This window comes from Pempheris klunzingeri, chromosome 11 (assembly GCF_042242105.1).
Source record: "Pempheris klunzingeri isolate RE-2024b chromosome 11, fPemKlu1.hap1, whole genome shotgun sequence".
NCBI classification, from domain to species: domain Eukaryota; kingdom Metazoa; phylum Chordata; class Actinopteri; order Acropomatiformes; family Pempheridae; genus Pempheris; species Pempheris klunzingeri.
This window is the reverse complement of record NC_092022.1, coordinates 19769216-19791410: the sequence shown is the minus strand read 5'-3', so window position 1 is coordinate 19791410 and position 22195 is coordinate 19769216. Positions and strand designations below refer to the sequence as shown.

The 22195-nt window shown below is 41.7% G+C and overlaps 2 protein-coding genes across 2 annotated transcripts; both read left to right on the top strand.

The window, feature by feature from the left end:
* The first annotated feature begins 843 nt into the window (after nt 1-843).
* On the top strand, nt 844-4059 carry emilin3a (elastin microfibril interfacer 3a). The gene is made up of 4 exons (XM_070840350.1): nt 844-995; nt 1153-1272; nt 1377-1924; nt 2105-4059. Exons 1-4 carry the CDS (start codon nt 844-846, stop codon nt 4057-4059), a joined length of 2775 nt encoding a protein of 924 aa, XP_070696451.1.
* An 8264-nt stretch (nt 4060-12323) lies between these two features.
* Nucleotides 12324-21103, top strand: opn7d (opsin 7, group member d). The gene is made up of 6 exons (XM_070840267.1): nt 12324-12407; nt 18204-18294; nt 18417-18579; nt 19704-19831; nt 19967-20301; nt 20621-21103. The coding sequence occupies exons 2-6, from the start codon at nt 18204-18206 to the stop codon at nt 21101-21103; spliced, it is 1200 nt and encodes a 399-aa protein (XP_070696368.1). The 5' UTR covers nt 12324-12407.
* Nucleotides 21104-22195: the final 1092 nt, after the last annotated feature.

Sequence of the window (22195 nt, the reverse complement as noted above, 5' to 3'; positions counted from 1 at the left end):
TGTGCTTTTCCTAATGTGACCTGTCAAAGCACCCTCTGTTAAAATGCCTTAACACTTCAGGACACAACACAGGGTGAAGAGTAAATAGATAACAGTTGACAATATTCGCTTGTCGTCTTGGATTATTATTCATTCATTTGTCACTGTTACACTAAAATGTTACAAAAACAAAGACAGCCTATTTTGGGACAAGGCTGGGTGTTGTACACTCTGAATGTGATGTGCTATTTCCCCTCTGGTTTGCTGTGATGTCACCATGGGAAAATAACTCATGCGACTTGAGCCTCTGCCCTGATTGGTGGAGGCAGCCGTCAAAGCAGATGTATTATAAAAACTGTATTTTCTATGACGTTCAGTAATACAGAATATCACAGGAATAACACTAACTGTGAATGTGAGGGCTCTCCTCTCGCTCCTCCAGTGTCACTTTGGTGTTACTTTGAGGAGGTTGAGTGGGAGGAGATATGCAGATGGTGCCGTATGGGCCCTATTAGTGGCGGCTGTAGTGCGGCTAACTCACAGTGGACTGTTGTCACTCTAACAGAGCCACCACACCCACAGCCAGCATCAGGGTCAACATTCACAAAGTGTCTTTCTGCTTTAACGTACAGGCAAAAAAGGTTGTACTGCAGAGACTGAAGCCTTTTTTCTGAGTTTTTGTCTTTTGAGATATCTTGTTTTGTCAACGGCCAGGCAATTAAATAATTTCCACATCAAGTGAGGATGAAGTGGAATATTTAGGGTAGTACTTGCCATTGATCAAGGAATACTTTTTTTTCAGTGAGACCTCAATTTGAAGACTCCTTTCACTAAACTTTTGACTTAACACGTGGATATTCAAGGATGCATTTTGTCATGGCTGTGAATCCTTTTGTATTCATGACTTTACTTTTGCCACTGGTCGAAGCCAAGTTCTACACACCGTTCCAGTTTAACCAGTATAAAGCTGGGCTCAGTCAACACCATGACCAAGGGAAACCCACCAGCAGACACAAGTAAGTTCTCTCTCTCTGTCTGTCTTGTGCTACAGTCTACATCACTTAAGATCTTTATTTACATTTTACTTTAAATAACTAAATTGTGTATATTCAAAGCGGACTAGAAATCTTAATAATGTCTCTGCTCTGCCATCTTTTATCCCTTATCGGATAGGAACCACTGTGCCTATGTCATTGAAAAGACAGTGTCTTTCACCATGCAGGATGGTGCAGCCCCATATGTAAAAGCTGAGTACAACAAGTGTTCCTGGGGTCAAAAATGTCCAACTATCCAGTGAGTAAACAACAACTCATATCATGTCAAGTTGATATTCAGCCCTTAATCTGTCTGAGTATAAAGAAAACCTCACTCAAAGGTACGTCGTTTGTTCCCCTCAGGTATCGTCTGCTGTACAAACCAATGTACAAAGTGGCACATAAAACTGTCACAGAGCTGGAGTGGCGTTGTTGTCCTGGGTATTCTGGTTATGGCTGTATGGAGGGACATCCAGTTTACCAACACCCCATGAAAATGATGCCGCCATTCAAGGGCCCGCCAATGAAAGGCCCACAGTTTAAGGGTCCACAGTTGAAAGGCCCACAGTACAAAGGTCCCATGTTTAAGGGTCCCATGTTCAAGGGCCCACCTATGAACCTTGTGAAGGCCAACCCATGGAGTCAACCCAAAGGACCTCCAACAAGCAATTTTAACTCTTATCCAATGCGCCACTTTGGGCCTCTGAGTTCCTCCTCCTACCTAGACACCTCCTTCCAGCCTTATCCATCTGAGCCAGAGCCAATGCCAGAGCACCAGGAACCACATCACACAGAGCAAGACCAAGAACATGAGCATGAACACGAACATAGCCATGGTCCTGAGACACATATACCAGAGGAGCTCCTTCCCCCTCCCGCTGGTGGTGAACAGCCTGAGGGGGAGACCATAGGTGGGTCCTAATTTCAACCTACACACTAATTCTAACTAGGTTTGACTATGCAGTGTGTCTGAATGATGGATTTTATCATTTTACATAACTTTTTAAAATGTATTTAAACTGCAATCACACTAGAGCATAAAAATTTACTATGTTTGTCCCAATGTTAGCAGTATTTCTTTCTCTCCTTAGGCCAGACTCTAGACAGTGAGACAGAGGAACGAATATATCGAATGGAGGAGGATGTGCAACGTCTACACCAGGGTCTGGATACCCTGAGGGGAACTGTGAATGGACTGGAAGAGAGTCTGCGAGCCTCGCTGAGAGAAGATGCCAACAGGATGCTGTCAGCTCTGCTCTCTGCTGCCCCTGTTCCCGCTCCAGCTGTAGCCTCTAGTCCATCCACTGTAGGGTTTGTGGAGATTCCTGGGGGAGACCCTGAGACAGAGGGACTGGATGGAAAACATGTTTTTCCAGGTCTTGCAGAACTAAATGAGAAGATAGAAGAACTCAGGACAGAGCTGCAAGACAAGGCCACAGAGCTGCAGGAACTCAAAGCATCAGTGATGGGACATGATGGGGCACTGAAGAAGATGTCAGATAGAGTGGGAGTGGTATCAGACTCTGCTGAAAATCTTGGTGAGAATTACCCAACAACTATGGAGAAGTTGATAGATGCAAAGCTGAGTGCAACCAGGACAGAAATTCTTGGCGGATTTGAGAAGCGTGTGGAGAATGCAGAGGGCCGATGCAAGGAAAAAGCTGGGGACGTGCATCGTCAATGCCAGAAGGAGCAAAGTGAGAGGCAGGAGCAGATGGAGGATGCTTTGGACGAAAGTACCACTGACTTGAGAACAGAGCTAAGAAACCTCCAGGCACAGATCCACGGTTTAAATGCTACAGAAAGCTGCTGTGGTAGAGTGAGTAGACTGGTTGAAAGGGTGGGGCTGCTGGAAACATCAGTGGCAGGGCTCAACCAGTCCCAGGGGCACTTGAGAGTGGAGCTGAGTGGACACAAGGACCACATAGAGGGAATGCTAGAGGGGCGTCTGGGGTATGTAGAAGCCAAGCTCAACCTGACTGGGCAAATTAAAAGTGAGGAGTCTGGAAGGGGGAGAGGTGTCACAGACAGAGCTGAGACAGGACAGGGCCTGGAGGCCAGAATGGAGGGTAAGTTGAGGGCCCTGGAAGGTCGTTTACTGACGGCTTTGGAGGAGCTGGGAAATGCCACTGCCCCTGTACTGCTGGAAGGTCATGCTGTTCCCACTCTGGAAACAGAGCTGGAGTCCCTCCGAGGAAGACTAGAGGTGGATGTGGACAGAGTGAAGAAGCACCTGAGCAGCCTTGAGATTCTCTGCTCCTCTTCATGTTCCTCACCTCAAGAACCATCTGCCATGCAGGGAGACTCTGCTGCACCAGGTGCTAACCTGGCAGAGGAGCAGGATGTGAAGGAGGTACTGGACATACAAGATGATCGTTTGAGTAGCCTCAACGCTACACTGCAGAACATCCTGGGACGTCTGGCCCTCAGGGAGCAGCAGGAACAAGCAGAGGGAGTTTATCCCATCCAGGGAGAGCTTGCAATCCTTAAATTCAATGTCCGCTCAGTCAACCGCACCTTGAAAGGCCTCCAGGACTCCCTTGGGACAGTGGTCCACCAGGTTGGTCAAGCAAACAGCTCGTGGCATGAGAGAGAGGGTCGTCTGGCTCAGCAGATAAAGGGTGTGGTCCAGCTCGTCGGTCATCAGGCTTCCATGCTTGGGACAGGTGAGCGCAGACTGACCCGACTTAAGGGTGAGCTGCAGGAGATGAGGAGGCGCCTGGCTGAGGAGGTCCGTGGCTGCCGGAGCACAGCTATAGGGGTCCAGAAAGAGGTAACTGAGGTTGGAGGGCGTATTGCCAGTGTGGAGGACCAGTGTAAGGGCCTGAATTTCTTGGCAGAGGACCTGGAGAGAATCAGGGAGGAGCTGGAGGGACAATCGACTGGGCTTCTCAAACAAGTCAGTGGGACTCTCTTCAGCCACGCTCAGCAGCTGTCTGAACTGAGAGGAGAAGTCAGAAACTGCACGTCCAAGGTAGAGCCAACACAACAGAGTTTAGAGCAGGGGGCAGAGCTGAGACGAGGGGACACCTTCGCTTTGAATTAGTTAAGTTTATACGGACAATGCATTTGAAAAAAAATGATTGAAAAACAAATATTGCAGATATACTGCAGATGTACTGGGGTCCACTAAACCCCCATCTTATTATTTGAATTGTAAAATACAAAGGTTTTGAACCTGCACTGAAATATGGATGGTTTTTGGCAGCTAATTCCAACTGCACTACTAGCACAATATCTTGAGAATGAATCATGAAGGCGCTAAGGTAAACAGTTTGTTGTGATGGACCGTTATTTAGAGCCCCAGTGATCGAGGAGATAAACAATACCAAACTGCACGTGTTACTGTACTGTTTCTGTAAAGCTTACCACAAATTCTTATAAGAATCGATGTTTCACAATGTTTACAATGTTTTTGTATTGTTTTTTTTAAGTCTAGACTAGAAGTGTACAAGATAGTATGTTTTTATATGGTTTCAGTTCTTGAGCATTAGTTTCTGTCCTAATTGTAATAGTGCATAAAATGTTAGCAGTTCAAACTATACACAGTTTAATCTCAAGGTTTCTCAGTACTGACAATCCAATAAACAAGTTCTTTACTGTTCATGCTTTCCTTGTCAACAGATGTTTCACACAAGATATAAGGGCATATAAAGGACTCTTCTTGTGTCTGAATTAGATTTTTAAACAACACCAACCCCGGATTTCATAAACTAGTCACTGAAGAGGTGAGAGGTGTTGATGCAGATGCAGAAAAATAGAGAAGCATTAATACTGTTGACTGCTGGAGAGTATGGAGGCTTGACTTGACTGAAGCTATGTTCATGCAAAGAATGAATGTCCCTCTTCAAAAAAGTATGTTCATGAGACAGCCCTTGCTTGCCATAAGAAAATTACAACTCTACAATTTTTACCGTGTTGATAGAGAAAGACAAGTACAGCCCACTACATCTTACTCTCTAGGCTACAGATCTACCAGCCCAGCTGTATGGGCACATAGGACGTTACAATAAGGTGATAGGTGACCTTGCTAATAACCCTCCCCTATTAGTTCCTGTTCCCCTATCGGACAAACAACCATTAAAATGACAGCTATGTGGGAGATGAGCCCACTGCTGTGCGAAAACATAGCCTGAGACATGGAGAGAATAATAACTAAGGAAATGCCAGGGAGGAAAGGAGGGCAGACAGAAAAGACAGACACCGAATTTATGTTCGAGGAGCTGAGTGACGGAGCGAAGTCGATACCCAAATATAAACCTGGTATAATGATGCAGGTTCATGCTCGCACATGCACATACTGAAAGCGAGAGATATTTCACTGCTTCCAGAGGCAACCTCTCACATAACCATAATTGAAATTGCACTGATACAGCAGAAATGCCACGAAAGGGAAATAACTTAATATCAGGGTACTGTCTATACACCCATACATTACACAAAATAATATACCAGTCTCTCTCTGCAACACCACATTGCTTGAGGTCTCCATTACATTTTTGTCGTTGTTGGATTGTCTTATTTCTTGTCTGTATTCCTCCCATGTTTCCTTAAAGTTTACACCTCACACGTGCCCAGACAACAACACATTAATCTTGTTTGTTTCCAAGTAGGCACTTGGACAGAAAGGGCAGAGGGGGACTCTGGTGAATTTGTCTCCTCTGACTCAGAGTCTCTAAACTGCTCACTCGTGGATCCGATTGTGAGTTATGCTCTCTGCACAACTTGCACGCTGTCACTGGCTGAGATATGCACCCAAATCACAAAAGGCAAAACTGGCACAAAGATAGAGGACAACAGCTATTTGAGTAAACAGACGGCTGCAGTGGTCTAAAATGTGAATCATCCTATATAATGTCCTCTGCAGTAGCTTTAGGTGAAGGAACAGTTTTTGCCCTCATTATGATGATGGTCAGAGAGTGGACAATGTTGATTCGGCTCACACATGAGGAAACCCGGGGGATCAAAGACTCAGAGCTCCTTAATAATAAGCTCCAGAATTTGACATTTTTGAAGAAGCAGTAATGTGTAAAGATGTACGAGACCTTTTGTCTTCTATATTGAACAAGTTTTTGGTGAAAGGTTGCACTCATAAAAACCCACACACGTCAGACATTGTGAAATTTAAGCTCAAGAATGTTTTAAATGATAAATATAACAGATGTAGGGATACTGCAACAACATACTCGAAACACAGCACCCATTTCCTGAAGTGGCTTTTGTTGTGTCAAGAAGACGTAATATTGTGTCCTTACTGAACACTTCCTTATGTCTCGGTGGTGGCATTCAGAGAAGATGGATTATTGTTAAGAGCCCAAACAACACTTTGGCTCCATCCACAAAGTTAATTTATTGGTCATTAAAAGACAAACAAGGATAGTGAAAGGAGCAGTAATTCATGTGAGGAGCTTCCATAAAGATGATGATTTTATTTTGAGTAAGAAGTGCAAAACTCATAAATACTAAAACTGTATATTTTCTGGGCTTAATTCTTCATATCTTATGCACATTGGATGGGAGCATCAGGAACACCAGGGTCACATTCAGATGTACTGAATAACAAACAAGAGCCTGATTCCTCTCAGGCGTATTGTTTTTTGAACACAATGTGAATTAAAGTTCTTTTTTAAAAAAAATTTATTAGTATGATTAACACTTTATTCTAAGCGATAATAGTTACTTTAAATGTTATTGTTATTTTGGGGTAATATGAATATAATATGAAATATGAAATTCCCCTTAAAGCAACCTAGGTTTCAGCTTCATAAGACAATGTTTATAGATCATAATGGGATGTAAAATAACATGCAAGACAGAACTCACAACACATTTTAAAGTAAGAGGAATAGGTTTAACTTTATTATTATCATTCATGGCTTGGTTGGCAATTAAATCAATTTATCCCTCTTTAAAGAGGTCTAACTGGATATTAGCCGGCTCGGCCAACAGCAGTCTCTGGTGCACACAGTATATGGGCCATAGAGTGTGTAGGATCTAGGTAATTGTATACCTGGTAGTCAAACTATTTTCACTTCATGCATCACTGAATAACTTTCAAAGGAATGAGCGGGGCCCCGCCTCAAATGCTGTAACCATGATTTACAAATGTTCAGTATTTCATTCTGTGCAGTGCATTAATGTCTTGCTGAAGTCTTGGACTATTATTCATTAAAACAAATCAATGCTTCAGTGTAAAGATTCTCCATCATTACCTCTGTGAAACTAAATGCCACTAAGTTCATCCTCTTCTGTCTTAACTGATAATGTATCACCAGGGAATGTTGATGAACTAGTTTTTCGAGACAAGTTTTCACTGTGGGACGTGTAATGATGTCAACCTCATACAGCTGAAACTGCAACGAGTTAATTAGTGCTTCGCTGCTTCCTGAAGTGAATGAAAAGCAGAATCTGCAAACATATGTGCAGTATGTGCATTCAATTAATTTTTACATGGTTTTACTTCAGTCAAATTAACCACTGTGTTCTGTTCTCCTTTGAAACCCATAAAACTCAGTCATGCTCTTACATAAAGACAGAATTAAAAAATCACTTGTGTGAAAAGCATTTTCACAGCTGGAGGACAAATTGAACTGCTGGTTCCCTGGATAGACCCACTGAGCTAAATGATGTACCGTTTGAAGGGCAACGAGAAGAGCTATCACATCATCCATGTTCATATTACAATGTCTCTCTGTGTTATGGCCCCTTTTTGTATCTATTTAATGCGGTGCCAAGAAAGAATATAATATGTCTACTCACTGAAATTCTGAGGAGCCTCAACCAACAAAAAAAAAAAATTTTTTTAAGGGTTACAACAGAAGTCCGCAATGCTTACTGTACTGGTCTGCCACATATATTTTTATTAAACTTATTTAATGGATACCTAATAATAAATAAATTCATGTGGAATGCTGGTGCCCTTCACTCACTTCAATAAATACAATGAAATAACATTAAACCCGATGTTTGTTCTGGTATCGATTACATACCAGTTTCAAGATTATCATTCTATTTTATTGTTACCTCTATCAGGGAGGCTGATTAATAAATCAACCCTGTGGGGAGTTTGAAACACCCCTCTGACCCAGACTGCTGTGACCAGGACATTGTAGCGTCAGCACTCTCTCGCTGTCACGTCGCTGTGTTGTCTCCCTCTCCACCCAGGTAGGAGTGACTCTAGTACGATAATTTAATCCTCAACATACAACAGGCACAAGGCTGAAAATCATCTTAAGTACCATCTTATGCTAATGATAATGTAATTGAATGCAACACGATAATGAATGTGACCAATGCCACGACTTGCTGGAAGAGAAATGGCTCTCTCACCATTATTCAAATGACTCTGTCACTTCCTCCTGGTGAGTAGATTAGAGTTTGGCAGCTATATTAGCAGTTATATTTGAAAAAGAAAAACACACAACAGTTGGATGAATTAATACCAATAGTAGAATCCTGCTGACCGTGTAATGGATAAAATTAGTTTTAGATAAGGATTCAACATTTACTTCACCACTTGCTCAAATGTGGTCTTTTCATTTTCTCCCTCCTCCTTGTGCTTGGGCAGAATGTAGGATTCACTAATCAGAGTGACGTCTGCAACTTAAAAAAGCAACAACAACAAAACAAAATGTGTTAATCTGGAAAAGGCGTTCATTATTCTGCATTCACATTTACACAACTTTCAGCAGAGCCACTTACTCATCTTTCAGTGGCTCATTAGATTTGTACTATAGCCACAGTCTTTGTAATCCAGCCTCTCAAAAGGTCGAGGGCTGACCTCTGCTCTCACTTTACGACCCCTGCTTCCATAATTAAAGGCTGGATGACAATTTCAGATCACTATCCAGCAAGAATTATGTGTCACAAAATAGCTGGCTGAGTTTTATGTATCATGCAATTTACAAAAAATAAAATAAAAGAATTAAAAACATAAATACAAAAAAGATGTGACCAGAGACACATCTAAAATGTTTGTACTTGTACAACAAATAAAAAAGTAGATCTATCTACCTCCTCACACAAATATCACATCTTAAATCTACACCCCACATCAGGTGCAGCTCTGGCTTACGCTTCTCTACATGACATATTAGCCAATATCACTAAACATCACTGCTGTAATAAAGTGTGCTTTATGCCTTGCATCCTAAGGCAACTGATGTGCTGCCAACGTGTCCTCTTAGAAGATAAGAATGAGTAAGCAAAGCATGTTTATCTCTATTACATTTTCAATCTCTTGATTGTCTCTAGTAAATCCCGTTAACGGTTTCACAATTTCAAAAACGTATATATGATTTTTGAATTACTGTTATTCATGGGGGTAAAGTATGTTCTACGTATTGCATTTAACTAGTTTGTGACGGCTTTATAAGAAAACCCTTAGCCTCTTTCCATACTGAGTCCCACTCAAGACATCCAGTTCAAGTTTGCACACAGCAAGTTCTGGAAGCACTGACTTATCATAACCTTTTAAAGTTGATATGGCGAACTTGATAAAAGTTGTTGTAATTTACGCATCTACGGAGCAATATTTATCATCCAATTAAAGTCGTTTTTGTGTCCACCTGATTAAGTCTAATATTTACTCTTTTGTAGCTTTGTTTTTGGGAAATATCTCCCTCTTTAGCTGCTAAATGTACCATTGTGTTCACCAGCTGGTCGCTAAGTGTGTATGTGTGCTGTTTGATGCTGAGCAGGTTGTCAACTGTGGGCTTTTACAGCTTTGTCACTGTAAACAGCTGCCTGCTGAGAGGGTGAGAGTGAACCAAACCAAAAAAGAGCCTGACAGCTACACAATGATAACAGTATAAAGCTCAGTGAAACAGAGGGCAGCTGCAGTTTCAGGTGATAACTCAGTCAGTTCATCACTACGAGCGGCCCCTTTCATATTGTCATATTGTCAGCTGATAGATTGTTATTACAAAAATATAATAATGTCCATTGGCTATAAAATCCAATAAATAAAATACCTCTGGAACGTTGGATATGTTTTAGGATATGCAAATGAAGATTCTGTTTCTGGAAATCACAGGAAAACAGGAAATCATATTTTTGTCTGGACGGTACAGGACCACAAATCTGCAGGCACAGGCAGATGTGGGGGGACTTTACAGTTAATTAGTTCAATGGTGATAGCACATACCATTGCATTGATCCAACACTATTTAATACATATTTCAACTGTATTTCACTTTGCAAATGGTGACATTACCAGTGTTTGCTTCATAATGCATTTCAAGAATAAAAGCATATGAAGCTATCTTTTTTATATAGATTGCTCTGGATCTAGATATAGATTGCTGCAGATGAGATGTAAGGAGATCACTGATGAAACTACAACTCATCCTGAAGGTCTGTCCAAAATGACATGGTAATACATCTAATAGAAAAACACAGATGTCAACCTCATGACAGCACTAGAGGATAAGTCAGGAGATCATCAAAGTCATGAGGACATGCTGTCTGGACACAACAAACATCTGTGCCCAAGTCTGTGTCGGTTCATCCAGTAGATGTTGACATATTTTGGAGGTTAAGTGAAAAATTTGACCTGCTGGTGGCGTTAGCAGAAAAGTGAAAGAATAACCAAAGTCATTATGATTCATCCTCTCAGGACCATGTATAATGGAACAAAATGTTTACAGCAGTCCATCAAATGGTTGTAGATATATATCAGTCCAGGCCAAACTGACAGACATACTGACATCACCAACCCTTGAGCCTTGCAGCAGCGTGGCAAAAAATTACATATCTGACATCCACCATGTCTGTATGATCTGATGGAAAGTGATTGTGCTCGTGTTCATCATGATCTCCCATAATTTCCTGTGGTTCTGAGCATTTCCTGCCTACGGTCATCTCCAATAAGTCATGAGGTGACTCTGTACTACAGCAGACCACTGGCTGTAAGACTAAATTCATCTAAAATGTGTCAGGGTGAGCAGCCTGAGAAGGACCAGGACCCTGCGCCAAGGTATTAATATGACAGCACTGCTCTTTACAGCTCTCTGACAGCCCTGTAGCTTCGGCACGGCTCAGCGAGCGAGCCCATGCTCCCTTAAGCAGCTTTCCATGACTGTCAGTCCGGGAGCAGCGCTGCTCCGAGCAGAATGCATGGGTGGGTATGATAAAGTAGGATGACACAGCGCTTCAGGTGCAGTTCAAATGCTCCCCAACGGGACTGGATTTGCTGTGAGACTGAGAATGACGTTTTATTTTCTTAAGGGGCCATCACATTCATTACAGACTCTTGAATTCTCAGTGCGCACTGACATGATCATTAATTACCAGTTGTGCAGTAGGTATTCACTGAGCACAATCATAAACTGTTGCAGCTTTGTTTATTTACTGTGAACTGATAGCACCATGATTAAAGGTGATCCCAAGCTACCTAATATCTTAGCCACATGATAATTAATTACTATCGTAATTTTTCTCCCTCTGGTTTTTTGCTTAAATTGACACTTCACAGGTACACCCTGCAAAATTTATATTCTCTTATTATCTTATTCTGTTTTATATTCAAAGAGAGAATCACTCAAATTATTAAACAGGATCAAAATGAACCATGACATTGTTGCATCCACACATATAAATACATAATCAGCAGCCAGTGCAGGTTCTGGTTACCACTCTGAAAATCACTGATCAAGTGATTTGTTTGTACATATACGTTCGGTGTGTACACAAACATGCACACACTGTTGCTCATAGGTGCAGAAATGAGCAGCTGTGTATGTGTTGAACTGTGGAAAGTGATTTGGGAAAGCCCACCTTACATGAATTATTCACATGCGCGATTCATATGCGTAGGGAAGGCGAATAATCCCAAAGATAGAAACAAATCAAAGAGTAACGGATAAGTGTAGCTGGAAAGTAGCGAGTTAGGACAGAGAGAGGAAATGGGGTGGGGAGTGGTACTTTGAGTCATCATTGACACTCAGAGCTTGCCAGTATTTATGCTGATCTCTCTCTCTCTCTCTCACTCTCTCTCAGTCTCTCACTCTCTCCCTCTCTCAGTCTCTCCGTCTCTCTCTCACTGGCTGACCTGCCGTCACTGTGGGCTTTTCGTTCCCCATCAGCGGGGCACAGAGAATCTCCACAATGACGATGAGTGCATATGCTGTATGAGAGTGTGAGTGTGTGTCCACCTGGCTGGATGTGTGTGTCATTGAAGAGGAGGAGAATAAGAAAAGCATCATCGGACTCTTCAGTGTGAGCCAGAATCACGTCCAGATCTACTCTCTTGCTCTTTCTCTCTCTCTCTGTCTGTCTGTCTGTCCATCCTCTCTGTCTCCCTGTCGGTGGCTGGCTGAGCTCCTCTCCTCCGTGTCCTGCTCTCCACCTGGCCTCCATGAGTTTAACTGAGGACAAGTCATTCCTCCCTGGAAGGTAAGCTGCACGATGGCTGGTTGTCTTTTCTGTTTCCAATACAAAGACATTAGACAATAACAAAGAGCAGGATCACTGATGATGACGCACTTATTTGATCCTCCAAATTTTGCTGATGTTGTTTCCAATGGTTGCAAGGGATGGACAAAGAGATATAGAAGCTGGAGAGGCTCTCAAGATATATTTATTCCCGTTTCTTTTCTTTTCATTTCTGTGCAAAAGGTCTGGTAGTTTATTCTGACTCAAAGTGGCTGTTATCTTACAACTCTCCCTCTAAAGTGATAAAATCTGATTGTGTTAAAAGGGTATTTACTGAAGGACAATCAGTCAAGGTTCAAACACTAACTAAAGCAAGTGAAAACAGATTGTGCTGGCTGTAATGCAGATGAAATTAAGGCACAGACATCACAGCCAATTTGTGGGATCTCGGGCAGCATTAGTGACGAGATCTCTGATCACTCGTCTCCGTAAAAAAAAAAAAAACGACTGTTTTTCTTTACCTTTCAGTCAAACTTGAAGCTGTTGCTGCACTGACCATTTTCCAGACAACCTGTCGACTTCTCTCTCAGGCTGCTGGCCATACGTTTATTCTTCTGGACAGCGTGTGCCTGCATGCATGCAAGCTGCTTATTCTTGTTTCCTGCACAGACACACGCAAGTGACAATTCATTGGTTTGTGGGCTCGCACTCTTGCCTCACAACAGAGAATCGATGTGTGTTGACAATAACTGATTACGGTGCCACAGTATGATGTCTTTCTACTGCACAGAACATGGTATCACAAAGTGAATGACCTTCAACTCAGGATCAGAGTCAAAGGCAAATAACAAATGAAAACAGCTGTCTGAGGCAAGACATTTACCCATCACAGAAATGTTTGCTTTCTCATACTCAATCAGTGTGCGGTTATGTAATATGTTTGTGTCATGAAGGGGAAGCAGTTATGGTAGAGTGATGATGAGCTACTAGGGTGGCAGAATTGTATTTATTTATTTATTTTGCATTCTTTGCGGCTGCTGTCCTTCCCACAAGCATGGAGATCAGAAACATTTTAAGGCTTGATTAACGTTAGAGGCAGCTTATAGCATCACATACAAGGGATTACGTTTGCTTATTGAGCAAGTATGAAAATAAGACCCAACTGAGCTTAAAGACATGTCAAATGACAAATGTTTGAATTGTTTGCATTAGACCTTCATGGCAAACTGTCTCTGTACCATTTGGATAACGTAGTCTCCCTGAAACCAAATCTGTGTCACCACTTGCCTCAGTCCTCCTCTATCTCCCCTTCTTTATTTTCCTCGCTCTTATCCCACTGGCTAAAAAAACAAAAAAAAAAGCAAAAGAAAGAAAAAATCTGCAATTACAAATAGTTTTTAATCCTCCTCTTATCTATACTTTAAATTCAGCAATGTAAATTGTTTATTTGCATACAATCGTCAATAAATATATTGACTGATTGGTTTGGATCCCAATTTGTGGCCAAGCGTAAACACCTGGCCACAGCTGATTTATGATCAGTTTACTATCAATGCCTGATGTCCAAAACACAGCGTGTTAGGTGCACATTGATTGTTCTTCATGGTCCTTACGTAAGACATGTCACAGCATGCCCTGCGGCGTCTGAAAGAGTTGCCTCCAACCGCTCTTTGTCATTCTGCCAAAACACAGTGTAAATATTGTACTGTGATGGCATTCACTTGTCACTGTCAGTCACTCTCAGATGAGGGGGCAGTTACACACAGCGAGGGGGAATCCAGTCAATTTCTATCTCTCAAAAGGTCCCACAGGGCCCGCGGGGGTTGTGCCACACTGTGTGACATATATGTTGAGGTGAAGGCTTGCGTTTCAAGATTGTACAATGCAGTGGTTCACGCGATTAATAAAATACTAATAATACAAATAGTTTGGACAAAAAAATCTGGACTACGGCTGCAATGATTAGTCAATTAATTGTTTCAGAAAAAAATCACTCAAAAGCTGTTTTGTCAAAGACAATTCCATTTAGTGAAGATTTGCTGTTTCTCTTTGTCATTTATGATTTTTGGACTGTTGGAAATATTGTTGACATTTTAGAAATGAAACCATTCATTGATTAGTAGAAAAAAATTGTTAGTCAGTAATAATTCAGCAGCTGAATCAATAATGAAAAAAATCATTAGCTGCAGCTGAAATGTGGACATTTGTATCTACTTGTGCTATCATATAAGTAAAAAGTGATTAAAAGTAAAAGAGTAAAAAGGTAATTGCGTTGCAAAACATTACACAATTTTCTATGTACACTAAACCTAGTTGCCGGGCAGCTTTCCTTATGACAAAAGAATGCATATGCTTGCTAAGATGTTGTTTTTTTTCTTTACATGTAAGAGCATAAATAATACAAAGATGACCAACACTGCCTTGAAATGCACCAATTAAAACAGTGTAAATGCACAAGGGAGACGGTCAGCCCTGACATACACGACACAAAGTGACACACAAATATCTTGTGATTCTTAATGTCAAAGGCACAAACACTGGGGGCTGTGGGCGTGAATGTAACATCACAGATATAAAATGACAAATAAAAATAATAGAAAAAAATAAATAAAACGTTAATGCCATCATTAGTTCACGTACATGATGATAAAAGTGTGGGCTGAAGGAAACGCAATGTCAGGTCATAATTATGACAACCTTTGATATTAATCACCCTCACCCAATGTCATCTGTGACTGGCTTCAACCCCCCACATTACCCTCTACGGATAAGTGGTATAGATAGGACGGATTAATATTAGACAGTCTGATTTCCCTTTGCTTCCATTATAGTAACATGTGTTCACAGAGAAAGAACATCAGGACTTTTAGAAACTCTTGGGGTGTCACATTTAAATACAAGTCAGAGATTGAGTTATGCCACTGGCTGCCAGTCTCAGAGAATCATGCAGACACAGTGATATTGTAATTGTCACTGCTCATGAGCTCATGCATGTGGTCTCTTTGCGGTTAGACACCCTGACACGCCTGTCAGCCTTTAAAAGGCTACTTATCTCCTCTGAACACATCCATTTAAATGTGATGAGTGACAGCCCTAGTTTCGCTGGCATCACATGAATCTCATAATTTTGATGACATGCAGTCGGGAAACTTGTCACAAACTTAGAGATTACTTGTCTCGCTGACAGCAGCGGTAAACTGCTGAGAGATAAATTCAAAATCTTATCCTCAGTAAATTACACAGTCAAAATGTCTCCAAAAGAGATGGCAGACTTGGGCAAACGGGTCATGGCAGGGGAGCAGGAGGTGAAAATGGGCATCAAAAATTAAATAATGGGGTTCACAAGCCCGGTCAGCAGGCGATATATGGTTTACCCTGTACATCATCATCTGGAGGTCAAATCCCTGTCCCTGTCTCAAAGGCGTCCAATTAATCACAGTTGAACAGAATAGAGTAATTCAGCCAGGCTAACAGACATGATAATAACGGCGTCACAGCTCAGCCAGTCTCAAAATACTCAATCTGTCACAGCGGACCAAAGGCAAAGTTCAGCTGGTTAAGCTCTCCCCAGATCGTTCTGTTTACCTCCTCCTGCTCGCCTCCACACTCACGTGGCTGAGGGTCATCTTGGTTTTGGTCCTCCGCTTACGTAAACGTGTTCAGATACAGATGATGAGATCAGCTCTGGAGATATATACGTGAAAGGAATGCCACACATACCGTGTGTTTTGGCCCTTACTTGTTAAATTAAACAAAATATTGACTTGAATAAAGCAACACTATCTCTAAATTATACAGTGCGGGATGGTTACAAAAAACGAAAAAGATCAAGGGAAATACTGCTCACTCAGGCTTGGTGGAGGTGCTGGAGCTTCAAGACCAACACATTTGAGGGAGAAGCATCCACGCTCTCAGATCAGTGCAAAAGTTGTGTTGACGAATTCAAGCTTTAAATCCTCCAGGCATGACAGTTTCGGTCCACGAGCCTGCATGAGATAAAACATCTCCTGTGCAAATCTGAGTGTGCAGATGTTTGTCTTTCAAACATGCTTGTGCTGGACGGTTATCGCCCAGGAAACACACACCCACAGACAGCCTTACGAAAGTATATCATCTTCTTGGCATCATGTAATTACACTGTTGTGACAGAAAAATAGACCGGGCTCATTTGGACTAGTTTATGATTATATAAAGTCTGAGGGAAAGTGATTTTCGCTGGTTCATTGACTTCAATCAATGTTTCCCGACACTAATAATGAAGAATACAAAATACGCCAATGCTATACACTAAGATGCCAGCTTATTAGATACGCCTGGCTAAAACTAATGGCATCTAGTAATTTTTAGTTGTTGTTGTAACTGTGTTGATTCAATCTTCTGACCATTTTGGAGGCTGCAGTTTGTGGTGCTGTTGAAATTGCATTGCATTAAAGACCATAACCTCTTTAACACAGTTAAAACAAAACCTTTATACATTATAACCGTCATGAAGACAGTATTTGGGGCAGGACTATAATGGACTGCATTAGTTGTAGCTCAGCGGTCACAATAAACTGGCTACTGCGTACTGATATTTATTCTTTACAGTAAATAGAAAATGAATATTATAAAAACTAATTAAATTCTAAAAATTTTTAAAAACTGACAGTAAACATGTTTTATTGATTACAGACTCCTTTGTTGTGCTGACTTTACAGGGGAGTTCTTGGACTGGAGTGGCACTAAAACTGGTCATAACTACTTACTCTGCAGAGTCTCCTCCACTCAGACTGACTGGACATGTCGTCACTGACTGGTGTGCTGACTTGCATAGCAATGAAGCCTCGTTCTTTATCCTGTGTGATTGTCTAAGTCCTTGAGAGTCAATGCTGCCACTGCATCATGTCTGATAGCACTCCAAATATTACTCCAGATTCGTCCCCACACTGTGCTTTCCTCCTCCGATTTCCATTTTATTGTTCACTCTTCTATCAAGTAAAGTGATGTACTGAATAGCAATCATCGTCCTGTTGCAGATAGCAGGGCAGGAAGACACTGATTGCCTAGATTATGAGTCTGGTTCTTAACAAAGTGCATGAGCGCCTCTCACATGTCTCACCTGATGCTGACGAGACACTGTAAGATTCTTCTTACAATCTCTTAGGTTCATTTATTAGCTGTCTGATATTCTTGATCATCAGGGCTGAATGAACTCTCTGTTACCTCTGCCCATTGTGCGTCTATTCTATCAATTCATGTGCCTGCGTTCCATTCACGTGTGCATGTGTGCATGATTATGTAATGTGTAAACACACACAGGCTGGGGACAATATTGCAATTTCATTTTTTTTTCCCTGCAAATTTGAGTGCATGTTATCTTAATCGTAATTGTTTTGTTCTTGAGCTCAAAATACTCCTGTTGTAAATCCTGAAAGGCACAGTCTTCCTAATTCTTTCCATCTGTCCATCCCTGCTTTGTGTATTTCTATTTAATACGAATTGTCGTCATCTTTTGTATAGGATTATTTTTCTAATAAAAAAAAGCTTTTTCATCTATTTCTACATCTGATCCTGCGGCCTGGAAGTAGCTCACACAGCTTGCACAGGGGACAACAGACACCATTGTGGATGTATCACAAACAAAACTGGGGAAATGTGTGTTTGATTTCAAATACTGAGACCAGGCATTGAGGAAATAGCTTTTGCTGCAGTTGCACTGAACACTCTTTCAACAACACATTTGCTCTCTTTTGAGTGTTTTCAGCCAAGTCTACAATGACAATAGTGGAATATCAAGTTCAGCTCTTCAATCGTTGCATTATTCACAACTTGTTATAGATGGGAAATGCTTCAGACACTTCTGCTGTGTTTGCCTCCACCATCTCCAAGGAGCACGACATCTTCATGGGTTCACTCTACATCATATTTTGTAAGTCCAAACAGGCAAATCTCTGCTATGTTGATCCTTCACTGACTTCATGCATGACAGCTCCCCACAGGTGCACAGTCTATCGCCCTACAGACTCAATCTCTCTATATTTTTTCCAACAGTTATACTGTCCCTCATGGGCAACTGCATTCTGCTACTTGTTGCATATCACAAGTGGTCGACCTTGAAGCCAGCTGAGTTCTTCATCATCAATCTTTCCATCAGTGACCTTGGGATGACTCTCTCTTTATTCCCGTTGGCAATACCATCAGCTTTTTCACACAGGTACCTCATATTTGCCTCTTATGTCTCTATTCTGTGTCTTCCATCGTGAGAATCATCTAACTAATTTCTCAGTGAAAAATTAATTGATGGTAATCAGCAACTACTGACAGTAATTTGTAATGATTTTCATACTGAATTACTAATGAAGTCATGTCTTCTAGCAAACATTCCCTGGTTCCAGCTTTTCATTTGCGAGCATTTCCTGCTTTTCTGTTTTATATCATTGTAAACTGAAAAGCTTTTTAGTTTTGGACAGCAAGTCAGACAAAACAAGCAATATAGAGGGGTCACCTGAGGCTTTAGGAAATCAAAGGCATTTTCTACTATTTCCTAACATTGTATAACCCAGACAATGAATCGATTAAAGAGCCCAGTAGATTGCCTCAGACAGCAGCCAAGAACCAATGGCAAACCACACATAATGGCTGTAGTGAACCCCTTCAGGGCAATTGCACCAGATCTGTATGTCCTCTAAAAGTGTTTGTGTTTGCCACTGACAACCTCATATTGTCATTTTAAGTGTCTGACAACAGAAAGGATCTCTACAGATATAAATAAATAAATAGCCATTATATTGCTCGGTTCAAAGCCACCAGACAAAATTGACAAAAACCTTTGTCAAAAATTGTTCAAAAATTTTACGTGACTTGCTGTTCTATCGGCTAACAAACTAACCAATTGAGGCAGCAGTAGGCTAGCAAAGCCTGTGCTCTAAAGAGGTAAATCAATGGAGTCTGGTGGGTTTGAATGGCCCGACACAATGGCTGTTTCTGGTTGAAGAAAAAGGATCTTTAAGGTCTACTTCTGTAGGGATCATATCCGTTATGTTGTCAGACACTTCGAATAACAATCCAAAACTGTCAGTGGCAAAAACGAGCAACTTTTGGAGGCCGTACTGTGATTGGACACAATCGCCCAGAAGGATTACATTGCAGCAATTACAGCCCATTCGCCACCTGTTATCTGCTGCTGGCTGAAGGACCAAAGAGTTTTTGTGCCTTCCAGTCATTTCGAAAACCAAAATCTGTGAAAAAAATAAAAAATAAAAAGTTGGTAGCAAATGGTTATTAGTTGCAGCCTCTGTCTCCATCACATTTCCCTTTTCTCCTTATCTGTGTATACAGGTGGCTGTTTGGGGAAATCACCTGTCAGCTCTACGCTACGTGTGGAGTGCTGTTTGGTCTGTGCAGCTTGACCAACCTCACAGCCCTCTCCTTAGTGTGCTGCCTTAAAGTCTGTTTCCCTAACCATGGTGAGGGGACAATCAACTATGATGAGAATGATCTTGCCAGCGTTATCATAAAGCTGAACAGCATGACGTTTGAGGGGGGGGAAGAAATTACCACAGTAACCGCAAAGCATCTTTTTCTATTTCCTGTCTGATCAGGTAACAAGTTCTCCTCGTCACATGCCCGCCTCCTGGTGGCTGGAGTGTGGTGCTATGCATCTGTGTTTGCTGTAGGGCCCCTGGCACAGTGGGGACATTACAGCTCTGAACCTTATGGCACAGCCTGCTGCATTGACTGGCACGCACCCAACCACGAGCTTTCAGCTTTGTCTTACATCATCTGCCTTTTTGTTTTTTGCTATGCACTGCCCTGCACCATCATCTTCCTCTCCTACACTTTCATTCTGCTGACAGTACGGGGGTCGCGTCAGGCCGTCCAGCAGCATGTGTCACCACAGACCAAGACCACCAATGCACACGCTCTCATTGTCAAGGTCAGCGGATCAGCTTCAGCATCACTGACTTCAGGTTTTGCAGTTGGCAGGATATGAGTAGGATTTGAGAGTAAATTATTTAAAGGTTATACAAATGCTTTCCTGACTTTGTAGAATCTTCCAGTACATATGTAGGTATCTCTGTGTGTGTATAATCATAAATAATGCGATGGTAATACAGACATTTGTATCTACACCAATTATGTTTGATACTTTGCTACTGGTAACAAAATAAATCTTCTGCATGTCATGTTTCTGCTGCATGTGTATCCATGCATGAGTGTCTACATGTGTATGTGTGAATGTTTCTTCCCCCTAGCTGTCGGTCGCAGTATGCATAGGCTTCCTGGGTGCCTGGAGCCCATATGCTGCCGTGGCGATGTGGGCTGCCTTTGGGGACGCCACACAGGTTCCTCCTGACGCATTCGCCTTCGCTGCTGTATTTGCCAAGTCTTCCACCATCTACAACCCTGTGGTCTACCTGCTGTGTAAGCCCAACTTCCGCGAGTGTCTCTACAGAGACACATCCATGTTACGACAGAGGTTCTACAGGGGGAGTCCACAGTCTGATCCAAGGGAACGTTTTGGATCCGCCTCACAGCGCAACAAGGACACGAGCATCTCCATGCGCTTCTCAAACGGACAGCAGGAGAGCTACGGGGCGTGTCTGCACTGCACTGACAATGCAGCGCCGTGTCATGTGACCACACCCCAGAGGACTGCCTGCATCCTGACTGGATCCACCTTCAGAGAAGTGACAGTTAGCCGGCTCTCAGCCAAATCACAGGCTGATTTACTCTAGTGGTACTACCTCCTTGTCTCATGAAGCAAACAAGACAGGACAGGTGCTCAAATTACTGAGCACGAACTGCAAAACAGCGAAGGGCCTGCACAAGTTATAATGAGTGTGTGTCACCAAGACTTTATAGATGACGACACCACAGTTTTTAAAGGACTCTCTGAAAGTCACTCATAAATGGCCCCTTCACGGTGTAATGCCTGAGATTTAAAAAAAAAAAATCCACACTGTGCTTATTTCATCTGAGAAGATTTGCCACAGAGACTCATAATGTCTTGATGCCTACTTCTGTGTCAGCTTGTTTCCTATTTCATTTTAATGCGCTGCAATTTAAGTGGATTCCGAAGGAGCAGAAAATGAGACAGAAGAACCCCTGCTGGCTTCAAGGTTATTTAAGCAAATGTGTGTAACTTTAAGCAGCTCATCATCTTCTGTGTGCAGCATGAACATACTTTTTAATGTGAAGATAAACCATGTTTTAAAATCTGGCTGGTGCACACAAAACGAATTACAAGAATAAAAGATATGTCGAATTTTTGTAAAGGGTTGTAAAGGAGATGAAGAAATTGGTTACGTTACGTTATTGTCTAAAAAAATGGGAACAGGGGTCAATATCCCCTCATATTTTTGATTTGGACAGAAATTTAGACTAAAGTTGCCAAGTTGTGTAGAGGATCCCTTAACTCTAATGTTAATTGTGGGACCCATCTCCTCTTCATACCACCATAGTTCTAACCTTCATTTCAAATTAATTAGATGAGATTAAAACTAAAGGGGCTCCTGTTTGTGGAGTTCTTAGCTAACCTGTAATCAAAGACACAGTTCTGTTCAGGAAACAAGGGGAACTGAGGAGGTTCAGAAGTTAGCACATAGCAGTGAAAGTGTTTGAAGCTCCTTGGTTACAAATAATGATTTTCCTAATTGATGTTATGTTCTTAATTATGTTTCTGATTGACAGAAATTGTCACACACAAAATCATTATGCTCATTTATGCACATTTATTGTAAAAATTAAGCCATCCAATAAAATAAATGATAAATGAATGATACATTTTCATCAGTTGTAATAATAACCATATCTGATCCTCCACATTA